Genomic DNA, 14118 nt, shown 5'->3' on the forward strand with positions numbered 1-14118 from the left:
TAGCCATGTTGACATTTATTTCTAGACCAACAGATCACTTTATATATTGTTTAACTTAGATAGTACATGAAGGTAGAGAACTTTAGCAAGGGGAAATATTAATGTTAGTAATGTTATTAGAGAGGGGTCTGCTTTCAGTTGAAATGTTATTAGAGAGGGGTCTGCTTTCAGTTGAAATGTTATTAGAGAGGGGTCTGCTTTCAATTGAAATGTTATTAGAGAGGGGTCTGCTTTCAGTTGAAATGTCTGTGTTAAGATTCCACACCACATTTAGTCTTTCTTTTTATTTTTTCTTCAGAGTGGAAAACTACAGATATTTGATATTTCATCAGCTGCCTTGCTAGAGTCTCAAGAGGCCCACACCGGGGCTGTCTGGTCTGTATGCATGGCACCAGACAAGGTAAGTTGCTTGGAAACAGGGTTAACTTCATTACTTCAGTTCAAAAACATTTGGGCCTGACATTTCAACACTCGGGGAGGGGGGGAGGGGGGGAGATGGTCATTACCATATTATAAACAGTCTTATTGGTGTAGTAAGTAAAATGACAAATTGTCTCAGATGTTTGAAATATCATCTCTCTATAAAATCAATACAAGCAGTATGTAGATCTGTTATTCTTCCTGTATTCGATTATGTTGATGTAATTTAGGATCACTTTTCTTACCATCTGACACAAAATCTGGAAAATATCAAATAGATGCTTTGATAACTGGCAGCACTGACCAGGAATAACATATTGTGTGTATGTTTTGTTGTAGCGAGGTTTAATATCTGGCAATACTGACCAGGAATAACATATTGTGTGTATGTTTTGTTGTACCAAGATTTGATAACTGGCAGTGCTGACCAGGAATAACATATTGTGTGTATGTTTTGTTGTACCAAGGTTTGATAACTGGCAGTGCTGACCAGGAATAACATATTGTGTGTATGTTTTGTTGTAGCGAGGTTTAATATCTGGCAGTGCTGACCAGAAATAACATATTGTGTGTATGTTTTGTTGTAGCGAGGTTTAATATCTGGCAATACTGACCAGGAATAACATATTGTGTGTATGTTTTGTTGTAGCGAGGTTTAATATCTGGCAATACTGACCAGGAATAACATATTGTGTGTATATAGTGTTGTACCAAGGTTTAATAACTGGCAGTGCTGACCAGGAATAACATGTTGTGTGTATGTTTTATTGTAGCGAGGTTTAATATCTGGCAGTGCTGACCAGGAATAACATATTGTGTGTATGTTTTGTTGTACCTAGGTTTGATATCTGGCAGCGCTGACCAGGAATAACATGTTGTGTGTATGTTTTGTTGTAGCGAGGTTTAATATCTGGCAGCGCTGACCAGGAATAACGTGTGTATGTTTTGTTGTAGCGAGGTTTAATATCTGGCAGCGCTGACCAGGAATAACATGTTGTGTGTATGTTTTGTTGTAGTGAGGTTTAATATCTGGCAGCGCTGACCAGGAATAACATGTTGTGTGTATGTTTTGTTGTGCCAAGGTTTAATAACTGGCAGCGCTGACCAGGAATAACGTGTGTATGTTTTGTTGTAACAAGGTTTAATAACTGGCAGCGCTGACCAGGAATAACATATTGTGTGTATGTTTTGTTGTACCAAGGTTTAATAACTGGCAGTGCTGACCAGGAATAACATGTTGTGTGTATGTTTTGTGTACCAAGGTTTAATAACTGGCAGTGCTGACCAGGAATAACATATTGTGTGTGTTTTGTTGTGCCACGGTTTAATAACTGGCAGTGCTGACCAGGAATAACATGTTGTGTGTATGTTTTGTTGTACCAAGGTTTAATAACTGGCAGTGCTGACCAGGAATAACATAATGTGTGTATGTTTTGTTGTAGCGAGGTTTAATATCTGGCAGCGCTGACCACACCATCAAGTTCTGGGACTTTGAGCTCATCACAGATGACAAACATTCAGCCACGAGGTGAGAAAGTTAAAACAGTTTACAGATCACCAACATATAACAATGGTTTCAATACAGTGTAAAGTTTTCCGGTATTTGAAGATTATTTCACCTTTTATTTTTGAGTAGCATATCCCTAAGTATAAAATGTTCATCATATTGTTTGTGTCTTATCTGTTGGTCAGTTTGCTTATCTGATCTTCATGTAAAAGTTATCATTTACGATAGGTCTGCCATATATATATATATATATATATATATATATATATATATATATATATATATATATATATATGACCTACAGGGAACACTTTTTTTTCATACTATGGAATTCACTATTAGTTATGTATTTCTAAGCTGATTGTTTTATAAATTGTACCCAAAAATAGTTTGTTTTTTTTGTAATTTTTAAAATATTGTTACTTTTCTTCTTACGTGAAAGCAAACTGAAAGGAGCATGTGTCGGATTATAGTCTTCCAGCATACCGTGCTTGCTTCTCCGCCGACATTCACCAGTTGCCTCCCCTACATCATAAACCTATAAACTGAAAGGAGCATGTGACGGATTATAGTCTTCCAGCATACCGTGCTTGCTTCTCCGCCGACATTCACCAGTTGCCTCCCCTACATCATAAACCTATAAACTGACAATACAAATACTTGGAAGACTGAGTCTACCATAAATAAAATTGAGTGCCTATTAGACACACATCGTTACACATGTACTTTATTAATATCTATTTTCATATTAATTTGTTTGTTTTTTTGTTTTACATAGTAAAAGATTCACAGTACAACACACAAGAACCCTGAAAATGGACGAAGATGTTCTTTGTGTAAAATACAGGTAGAACTGAGATACCAATGTCATTCAATTTAAAGGAGTGAAGTATTTGTTGTTAAGTGTAAAAACTATTTCACAACATCAAATCTTAGTGTCTTAAGACTGGAGCCATCGATGTAATTTATTTTGGTTGGCTTAGCAAAAAATGCTACTTATTTAACTGATTTCATTTACGGTAATAATTTTTCTGAACCAAGACTGGTGTATCAAAGGCTGTAGTATGGAAAAGTGCATATTAAACACCCCTTGCTGCTATTGACAAAATGTAGCAGGTTTCCTGTAAAGACCAAATGTTTGACATCCAATAGCTGATGATTAAATAATCAGTAAGCTCTAGTGGTGTAATTAAATAAAACAAACTTGTTATATAATTATTTTTCATTGTTTGCTTAGTAGATAAATATAGCCACATTCACATATGTTGTTTTTGCTTCATTTTACATGAGAATATATATATACCACGAGTGGTATGTTCTTTCACAAAGTAAATGAGTGCAATAAATAAGAAGCAAAAACAACATATGAGGTTGTATATTTAATACATACCGTGTTTTGTTTTTTTACAAAAGATGTACATAATTACACTTTATTAAATCTGTTAACAAATACTCCTTTCGGTGATTTACTTAACATTAAGAATCATACTCTGCTGAAATCTGTAAGTTTCAAATACAATGTGATATCATTTGTAAATCATATATAACATAAGTTACAAAAAGGTGCTAACTCCAGTAAATATTAGCAAACTCCACATAAAAAAGTTCCAGTCCAGAATGAACACATGTGCGATAAAAAAATGTTTTTATAACTAGTAAGATTGAATAAGTATGTAATAAATGAGGATTATTGCACTGATTTCACTTGTTTTTATAACTAGTAAGATTGAATAAGTATGTAATAAATGAGGATTATTGCACTGATTTCACTTGTTTTTGTTTGTTTATTACAGTCCCGATCACAAGTTCTTAGCTGCCTCTCTGCTAGATAACACTGTAAAGGTTTTCTTTGCTGACACACTCAAGGTACGCCTTTGTCTAAACTGACCGTATTTTCATGTATTGCATCAATCATAATACGTCATGAATTACAATATCAGTTGCCAGATTTGCTATAGGGTTTTGTTTTTTGTTTTTTCCTCCCAGTTTTTCCTCTCACTGTACGGTCACAAGCTGCCAGTGTTGTGTATGGATATTTCCAGTGACAGTATGCTCTTAGTGACTGGGTCGGCCGATCGGAATGTCAAGATTTGGGGCTTGGACTTCGGGGACTGTCACAAGTCGATATTTGCTCATGATGATAGGTGAGTTCCGTCTGCATATTTACAACACCTTGCTTAAGTTATACATTTTGAACATTTTAAAGTTTTTGTTGTCATTCTAGTGTGTAATACAAAATACTTTTTACGCTAGACAGGAACTTAAATAAAATGTATTAACAATTCAAGTGCTGGGTTTACAGGTTTTTTTACCACGGTTCATAGAATCTGAAATCTGTCATGAACATTGATCATTGTAGTGTACTGTCACACAGTTAACATGCAATCATCAGTAGTATTGTTACTCCATAAAATATTACAATTTATTTTATAATGGTTTTTACCATAATGAGTTTTTACCAAAGACATGTCCTTATTGTGTTAACTTGGTTTCAGTATCATGAGTGTGCAGTTTTTACCAAACACTCACCTGTTTTTCACTGGGGGAAAGGATGCCAAGCTGAAGCAGTGGGATGCCGACAAATTTGAACACATCACAACACTTACTGTAAGATGTTACAGCTGTTTTAACTAAACATTTAACCATTATGTGTCCGTGAATATAAGGGAAGACTAAATGTCTAAATATAATAATAAAACTGTTTTTATACCAGATTAGGTTATAAGTTGTATATTATATTTAACATATGAGTATGACTTATTTTATATGGTTAATAGCTGGGCTACCTCTGGCAGTCGCCAAATTTGCCAATTGCGAATTTCAAAAACAAGTGGAAAATTTTATTTTGATTTGGTGAAATATTTTTATGGAATAATAGATATTTTGATACAAAATAACTAGGTTTTTGAACTTTAATAGATAATTTGGTGAAATAATTTTCTGGAATAATAGATATTTTGATACAAAATGACTGGGTTTTTGAACTTTAATAGATAATTTGGTGAAATAATTTTCTGGAATAATAGATATTTTGATACAAAATAACTAGGTTTTTGAACTTTAATAGATAATTTGGTGAAATAATTTTCTGGAATAATAGATATTTTGATACAAAATGACTGGGTTTTTGAACTTTAATAGATAATTTGGTGAAATAATTTTCTGGAATAATAGATATTTTGATACAAAATGACTGGGTTTTTTAACTTTAATAGATATTTTTATACAAAATAACTGGGGTTTTGAACTTTAATAGATATTTTGATACAAAATAACTGGGGTTTTGAACTTTAATAGATATTTTGATACAAAATAACTGGGGTTTTGAACTTTAATAGATATTTTGATACAAAATAACTGGGGTTTTGAACTTTAATAGATACTTTGATACAAAATAACTGGGTTTTTGAACTTTAATAGATACTTTGATACAAAATAACTGGGTTTTTGAACTTTAATAGATACTTTGATACAAAATAACTGGGTTTTTGAACTTTAATAGATACTTTGATACAAAATAACTGGGTTTTTGAACTTTAATAGATACTTTGATACAAAATAACTGGGGTTTTGAACTTTAATAGATATTTTTATACAAAATAACTGGGGTTTTGAACTTTAATAGATATTTTGATACAAAATAACTGGGGTTTTGAACTTTAATAGATACTTTGATACAAAATGACTGGGTTTTTGATACTTTGATACAAAATAACTGGGTTTTTGAACTTTAATAGATACTTTGATACAAAATAACTGGGTTTTTGAACTTTAATAGATATTTTTATACAAAATAACTGGGGTTTTGAACTTTAATAGATATTTTGATACAAAATAACTGGGGTTTTGAACTTTAATAGATATTTTGATACAAAATGACTGGGTTTTTGAACTTTAATAGATATTTTGGTGAAATGTTCTGCTGACACAGAGCTAGCCCTGAATAGAGCAGTAATGAAAACTGTCAGTGTGATACCTTGGTGGATTGAAAATGATATCCTTTTACCAAGCCATAATTTTATCTTAATCTGAAATCCAAATAGAAGCAGAATTTTTTTTTTAAATACTTTTTATTTTTACCTTTTGTCTTCCTTGCTGTACAGAAATAATTAAATGTAATTTGGGGCATACATACCAACACTACTATCAGAGATGCAGTGGGTTGTGGAATCTATCACCCTCAATGGACTGTCCTTTATCAGTTCATCACAGCTGGCATACTGAAGCCCATAGTGTGTGGTATCTGTAGAGAATATGAATATAAAAGATCCCTTACTGCTTCTTCAGGAGTAGCCTTTGTGGAAGCAGGGGGTTCCTCTTTTCTTTCTCTCTCCCTCTCTCTCTCCCTCCATCCCTCCCTCCATCTCTCCATCTCTCTCTCTCTCTCTCTCTCTCTCTCTCTCTCTCTTTCTCCCTCCCTCCCTCTCTCTCTCTCTCTCTCCTTCTCCCTCCCTCTCTCTCTGTCTCCCTCTCTCTTTCTATCTCATATGTTGAAATACCATAAATTAGACACCAAAATGCTGTGGTTTAAATGTTGGTGGGGGTTTTAATTATTCTTTCCTTTCTTTACTGTATGAATATGAAACTGTTGTTGTCAGGGTCATCACGGTGAGATCTGGTGTCTAGCGGTGAGTAGCAGCGGTAACTTTGTGGTGACGGGATCGCACGACAAGAGTCTACGACTGTGGGAGAAGACCGAGGAGCTGCTTGTGCTGGAAGAAGAGCGGGAGATGGTACGTGTCGTAGTTAACACAGAACTGATTGCACTCAATACTTTGATCAGACATTGTCACCTGGAAACGGTTTTAATTTGGTTTCTGCTTTTGCTTATAATCTACAGTTGTTTACAGATGTATGTTAATGTTTGATTCTGATATTATTTCATCACTCATTTTATTGGGGGTTTTTTATAATCAGTGTGTGATTCTAAGTTTGACTTCTTCTTTTTTATATTCATAAATAGTTATTCTTATATTTGTAATTTTAATGATTCTTAATTAAAAAAAATAGTGTAACAATTTATACAAATGGATCATTGTCTTCTAGCTTCCATTTTTCCACACATACATGTACATCAATGCCATTATTTAGACTGTGTTAGGTACTTGTTTTTCATTTTCTAATGTTTTTTGCAGGAACGAGAAAAAGAGTTTGAAGAGTCAATGGAGAAAGAGGGAGAGCCAGTTGTAAGAAATAATTTATAATAAAAGATTGATAACATTAGTGGTAAGAAAATAAATTTAATTATAGAATGATAAAAACGGATGACAAAATTATTTTAAATTAAAATGTACAGTATCATAGTTAAAAGTGCAGTATTTGCTATTTTAAATTTTTTTATAATAAATAACTACAAATTATTTGATCCTACACATAATCTTTGCATAAATAACTCAGGAACATTGAAATTGCTTTATGCTTGTATGCTGTGTAAAAGAAGTCGAATTCAGTTCAACTAGATTTTTGTCTTATCCAAGACTTAAAGTTACATTCTCTGGTTACCATATTATAACATCATGTACAAATATGAAATACAAGCATAAATGCAATTTTAAAAAACTTGTGTGTGTTTCGCTATGAACGGAGATCGTCAAAAGTATACGCTCCATTCATCGCATGTACCTCCATTGCTCGGCAAAGCACAAACGACAGCCTGTTGCCAGTTTCAGTTAACACGTGCGCTTGTGGATTTGAAATTGTAGGGTTCGTCTCAAAAAATGAAATGAGAAATCTTGCGCTGTACGAAGAACGTTCGGTTAAGGATACGGTACTAGAGACTTTCGTTAAAACCGGGTTGATCTTGACAACGTATTATCGACAATCATACCTTCCTATTTCAGAATTAATATTTTATAAAGTGTTAGTAGAACTTTCAAAGTTTAGTTTATATACTAGTAACACATTGATCATGTTTATATTTTTAAAATAAAATATACTAACGAAGACAATGAACGTTTTTATTTCTTAATTTACGTGTGTTAAAATCGACAAATTCAAATAAATATTCTTTCGTTTGGAAAGGGTAAAGTTAGTTTGTTTTGTTTAATGACATCAATGTTAAAGCATATTGATTTAAGAGGAAACGGGTGCATGTGCAGGGGGTGGGTATTGGGCGTTGAAACCCTTACCTGCCCAAGCTAAAAAACAAATAAAATTGAAATATAAAACACCTTTTTAGGTCTAAGTAATGAATAGAAATAACATATAGTCTTGATAAATGTTACGTAAATCGAATACAACACCCTCTTGCTCTACCCCTAGAGCGTTACGCGTTATTAACAACCTCTTACATGTAACGCGTATGCCATCCGCTTGCCACTGTCAAAATTTCAAGGCAAATCCCCCACCGACCTCTGGAAAGGTGTTGTACCATACCTCTATGGATGTAAATATGTTTTGGAGATATGAGACGACCCCTTAATCAAAACAGTTAAATTTGTTCAAAATCACGTGAGAAGCTCAGCGCCTGCGCATATCAAGTAAAGTCCCAGTTCTACTGGCGTCCCGCTAAAAGAAGAAAATCAAAGCTGGCCATTGAGTTTGTAGTTGACCTAGATAATGTAGATAAGCGAGCATTGCGAAACTATAGCGATGTGGTGGACCTTTTATGTACCAAACAGAACTGAATCATCTATTCCATATGCTTAAATAATAAAAATATTCCAGAGACTGCAGTTTTAATACATTTTATGAAATTGATGAATCCATAACAATCTGGTATGTTGACTGTCAGTAATTAGATAGGGCTGTCACAGACAGATGAGTTACATAAAAACTAATTTGTCAACAACATTGACCTGGCATAACATTACAGAGAGTTCACCTCAACTGAATGTACCAAATTCCATCAGTCGTCCTTTTAAAAATTCTCCAACAATGTTTTGTCTATAATTTTTTATTGTTGAAGGTATATAATTACTTTTTAAAACAAGAATTAATGAATAATTTTGTTGGAAAGCCACAAATATGCAACTTTGAGATTTCACCTTCAAGAATAATAAAACGTAATGCTTAATACTTATTATTAACTCTTTGCATGCTGTCAGCAGCAAATAATGCCCAGTGTTCCATCTTTCTGAGCAACTGCTAGCAGGATTTGCAGCCTGGTGGAAGCCCTTCTTTCAATCCAAATTTAAATCGGTGTCTCCCCACTATGATACTAAGTGAAATAATTGAAACCCAGCCAAAACATTTGAAGTAGTTTTGCCAGTGGCAGTGACTAGCTAAGGGTAGATTTTAAAATATTGTTTTTAGTAGCAAGCAAAGAGTTAATGTTGTGCAAAGGTTGGAATAGTGATGGTAGTTTAAGAACTAAGTCATTCCAAATAGTTGTGACAGTGTATGTCCATTGCAGGAACATTTATCTTGTTGCAGGTTGCAGGTGAAACCAGCACTGAGGTGGGACTGGCTGGTAAGAAAACGGTCGACACTGTGAAAGCTGTGAGTTAACTTATCTCTCTTTTGAGGACATTTACAATGCTAAATAACTGGAAATATGTTGCAGCTTGTCTTACATTTAGAATGAAAAGTGATCCGATGTTAAAATAGAGTAATACTATTAATATTAGACAAAGGTGATGTTACTGATTTAGATTTTCACATGGACACTTTGCAGGCAGAGAGGATACTGGAGGCTGTGGAAGTGTTTGAGGAAGAGACGGCCAAACGGAAACTCCATGCCCAGGAGTGTGCTCGAACCAAGAAGGAGGTATGCTTAAAATTCAGGCTAGAGAAAGAAATGTTTTATTTAACGACCCACTCAACACATTTTATTTACGGTTATATGGCGTCAGACATATGGTTAAGGACCACACAGATTTTGAGAGGAAACCCGCTGTCGCCACTATATGGGCTACTCTTCCGATTAGCAGCAAGGGATCTTTTATTTGCGCTTCCCACAGGCAGGATAGCACAAACCAAGGCCTTTGTTGAACCAGTTATGGATCACTGGTCGGTGCAAGTGGTTTACACCTACTCATTGAGCCTTGCGGAGCACTCACTCGGGGTTTGGAGTCGGTATCTGGATTAAAAATCCCATGCCTCGACTGGGATCCGAACCCAGTACCTACCAGCCTGTAGACCGATGGCCTAACCACGACGCCACCGAGGCTGGTCTCAGGCTAGAGATTTTTGAAGCTATGTTAGCACTACGAAATCGTAAAACCATCGTAGGCCATAGTGATGTTATAACCTACGATGGTTTTACAATGTTGTAGTGCTAAGATTGCTTTGAAAATATGGACCCATGCTCATTTCTTGTTTAACTTCTTTTCTTTTTTTTTATAGATATTACTCATTTATTTGTAGAGAATATTTAGGCATTTGGTACAGCCACCATTTTAATCATGAAAGTAAAATGTTTTTCTTTGATTGTACATTTAAAAAATAAAACAAATATTTTCATTTTAATTTGAGAGGTATTTTTAAAGTTTGTTGTGAATTCTAGTTTTGAAATTAAAGGAATTTATCCAGAAATACAGACTTGACTGAAATAAAAACTTGAAAACCTGATTGAACGATTGTTTACACATTAAACAAGTGACAAATGTTTAAAGTTTTGGTATTTTAAAAATAGATTTTTTTTCATTTTCAGCTTCCAGCTCCAGATATGCACCCCATGATGCTTGCTCTGAATGTGAAATCGCCTCTTCAATATGTGATGGAGGTGATCAAGAAAATCAAATCAAGGTAGCACGTTGAGTTGTAACATAAATGGTACCAAATGGATATGTGTATAATATTCAATTTTTTTACTTATTCTTGAAAAAACAGATTTAAAAGAAATTAAGTCTTTTCCAAATAAAAGTTATTTACTGTTTAATCATTTTCAGTAGTGATAATTTCATTGTATTGTTTGGCTTTGGTATCTAGGTTATAACTATGGAGCAGTATTTAAACTGATAGTGAACATATATGTGTTCTTTTTATATAGGACATTAATATCTTATGTTGAAAATGAAGGTTTTTTTTTTAATTGCCAGTGTTAAGCTATCCATCTCATGCACATTAAGCAAATACAAATTACGACCGCTTGAAATGGCAGCTCTAAAATGTTGCAGAAATGTCATATCACTAACACATAATTTTAACACAATTTTTATCAGAAAGTTTGCACAAGAACTTAATATTGTTTTTGTCAATTAATGGAGAAGCCTTCAAAAATGAATGCATTATCTTTTAATGTTTAATGTGTAGTCATTAAGATACATTTATGACTTCGTGTGAAAGTGCCCGTTAACATAATAGCTGCTTTTGTTGGTTTCAGTCAGTTGGAGAAGTCGCTGCTTGTTTTGCCATTCTCATATGTAACTCAGCTCATCAAAATACTCGACCAGATTCTCAAGGCGGGCTGGGAGACAGAACTTACTTCTCGCTGTCTCCTCTTCCTACTTAGGTTAGTAAACAAACATTTGGGCTGGTCTGTGGGGCGTTGTACCCGATTCTAGAGGTGGGTGGGAGACAGAACTCGCCTCTCGCTATCTCCTCTTTCTACTCAGATTAGTAAACAAAGAGTTGGGCTGGTCTGTGGGGTGTTATACCAGATTCTAGAGGTGGGGTGGGAGTCATCTTCTCTTTCTACTGAGGTTAGTAAACAGTTGGACTTGTCTGCGGGACGTTATTTCTCTCAATATGTAAATCTGTCATTGTTTACACCACTTTGAGATTGTATTATATTCGAGTGCAGAATATCAGTGACCGTGTTTGAATATCTAGTTCTCCATTATTTATGGGACTGGTAGTGTTTGCCATAGATGCAGTAAGCCGAAAAATCAATTGCCCTTGATGAACCTGTTGTTGCCCCCATCCCAGCGATTGCCCCACAATTGTTGTACATGGTATGTACTGTTCTGTCTATGGGAAAATACATACAAGAGATACCTTATGTCATAGCTGCTGGTTTTCTCCATCAATCAAAGGTCAAAACAACTATATGCTAGATCAAAAAATGGCTGTAGTTTAAAATGTTCTATTAAACAAATATCTAATTCTCTTCTCATTAATAGTGTTAAAAAATGTTATGCAAGTCTGTAAGGGTCTGTTTTAGGTTTTGTGGTTGGTAACATAACTAACATGGCTGTTGTTTATTTCAGAGTTCACCATGGACAGCTAACGTCCAATCAGGTGCTGTTGCCGGTCATTGACAGATTACGAACTCACATAGTGTCCAGAGTGACAGAACTCAGGGTAAATACCACCGTAATTTATCTTTAACATGGTTCTTATTGGCTGGACAGCTAAGTGTTTAAATGTTTACTCGTCTTAAAAACATTGTTCAGAATAATTTAGCACAACAGATGCTCATTTTATGTAGAATATTTTAAGTATATTCTTAGCACTCTATCCCATCCAATCTAGACTGTATATAAACATAGCAGTTAAAATGCACACAAGTTAGGGTCTTGATTTTTTTTAAATATTAGAACATGGTAGAATAATAACTGAATATATTTGGGGGTATTTTTGAGTAGTGTTCTTATTTAAGCTATTATCACAATATTGAAAAGTAAATTTCAAAAACGAGTGAAAAAGAATTTTGTGAAAGGATCAGTGCCATCAACAATCATGATAAAGGTTTTTAACAAAACATGAAGTTCTTGTGTAAATTGTTATGGTAATTGGACACAACAAACAAGTGTTAGGTTGGTTGTTTTCTTACAATTTGAGGTTGAAAAATGTAACTACGAAATGACAATTTTCACGTTGAAAAAATTATAAAGTTGGATGCAAGTTATTATTATAAGTGAAATAATTAGGAATTTTTGCCCAAGAACAGTTTATACAGCTGTGTAGAATATTAAGATGGTCATTGAAGTAGTTGGTTTGTGTTTCAGGATCAAATCGGGTTCAACCTGGCAGGGCTGGAGTTTCTTCACAAACAGGTGGAGAGTGCTGGGGAAATCAAGTTCTTTGCTGAAGCCACAGACAGATTCAAAGACAAGAAGAGAAAGAGAAAGAAAAAAGAAATACTCCTAATAAAAACATAATGTATCGTCCAGAAAAATATTATGAACTTCAAATTTCAAACACAGCTGTAAATTCATTATTTTGCTGTCATCAGAGTTTCTTGATGAAGCAGATAATACTCCACAAATTGGAGTTGAGACATTTATTGACTAATAAATGTTTAAACATCAATCAGTGATGGAGGGTACATATCCTAATTTGCTGTTCATCATGTGAACCAGTCAAAATTAACAATGGAATTTCGTTCAAAATAAAATGTGAAAAATTAATAGTTTCCTTAATTAGAAAAGTTGTCTTCATCACCAAAACTTACTAACTCAACCAAGGCCCTCAGTTTGTAAGTTGTTGGGCTCTGATGGTTAATTATTCAGTCTGGATTATGGTGCTTTTTAAAGTTGAGGATAGCGAAATGAATGCCTTAAACTAATTACGAAATCAGAGATAAAAACCATGGCCAACACATACTATCATAGCATTTAAAATCAGCCTGTCCATTTTTGCTGGGATAGAGTTGGTAACCTTTGAATGAATTTTAAAATCCAACTGATTAAGGACATTCCTACAGACTCGATAGTCACAGGTCCATTCAACCATACGGAAGTTGGTCCATTCACTAAGAAAATGGCTGCAGTTTATTCATTAAGAATACCATTATTTTGAAGTAAAAAGTTGAGGTAATAACACCACCATTAGAGCTCATTAGCTATTGCATGTCAAACATTTGATTATTAAGTCTTTAGGTAGTACTAAACCAAATAACTTCCAGCTGGGTCAAAGTTCGAGGTGCACCAAACTTTTAACACCACAGGTCCTGTGATGCTACCCATTATCTCTGAAATGAGCAGCTTCACCTCCAATTTTTTCTCATTCACTTTAAGAGCGAGGGGTGGTAGTATTTATTTCGGTGGTGTTTATGTCGATGATATATTACTATTGTCGTCAATGGTATTTGATTTGGTGGTATACACCCTTCAGAAGAAACCTACATTTTTCCATTAGCATTTGCCACATACAACAGCCTTTGAAAAACATGTCGTAGGACAATGGTTGGGATTGGATAACCTAATCAGATAATGGGATAACCAAGGGCATTCATTCCTCCAACCTAAACACCTCGGGTGAATGCTCTACCAACTAAGCTAACACCTTGAAGTAAGAACTACAGTTGAATACTCCACAAATTGGAGTTGAGACATTTATTGATGCTGATGCTGATGAATAATAAA

The 14118-nt window shown here is 34.4% G+C and overlaps 1 protein-coding gene across 2 annotated transcripts in view; it reads left to right on the forward strand.

Moving 5' to 3' along the window:
• Positions 1 to 13156, forward strand: part of LOC121371818 (WD repeat-containing protein 3-like) — a 36360-nt gene extending 23204 nt beyond the window's left edge. Inside the window, exons 13-27 of one of the 2 annotated variants that reach the window (XM_041497990.1) lie at positions 299 to 400; positions 1863 to 1948; positions 2706 to 2774; positions 3721 to 3793; positions 3914 to 4071; positions 4423 to 4534; positions 6526 to 6660; positions 7063 to 7113; positions 9302 to 9367; positions 9543 to 9635; positions 10521 to 10615; positions 11193 to 11321; positions 12019 to 12112; positions 12760 to 12918; positions 12979 to 13156. In XM_041497990.1, coding sequence (XP_041353924.1) covers positions 299 to 400; positions 1863 to 1948; positions 2706 to 2774; positions 3721 to 3793; positions 3914 to 4071; positions 4423 to 4534; positions 6526 to 6660; positions 7063 to 7113; positions 9302 to 9367; positions 9543 to 9635; positions 10521 to 10615; positions 11193 to 11321; positions 12019 to 12112; positions 12760 to 12912 — 1416 coding nt within the window. In that variant the 3' untranslated portion in view covers positions 12913 to 12918; positions 12979 to 13156. Of the gene's footprint in view, positions 1 to 298; positions 401 to 1862; positions 1949 to 2705; positions 2775 to 3720; positions 3794 to 3913; positions 4072 to 4422; positions 4535 to 6525; positions 6661 to 7062; positions 7114 to 9301; positions 9368 to 9542; positions 9636 to 10520; positions 10616 to 11192; positions 11322 to 12018; positions 12113 to 12759 lie in introns of both variants that reach the window. The other variant, XM_041497989.1, reaches the window with a different exon arrangement.
• The last annotated feature ends 962 nt before the right edge of the window (positions 13157 to 14118 follow it).

This window comes from Gigantopelta aegis, chromosome 4, assembly GCF_016097555.1.
Source record: "Gigantopelta aegis isolate Gae_Host chromosome 4, Gae_host_genome, whole genome shotgun sequence".
NCBI lineage: Eukaryota > Metazoa > Mollusca > Gastropoda > Neomphalida > Peltospiridae > Gigantopelta > Gigantopelta aegis.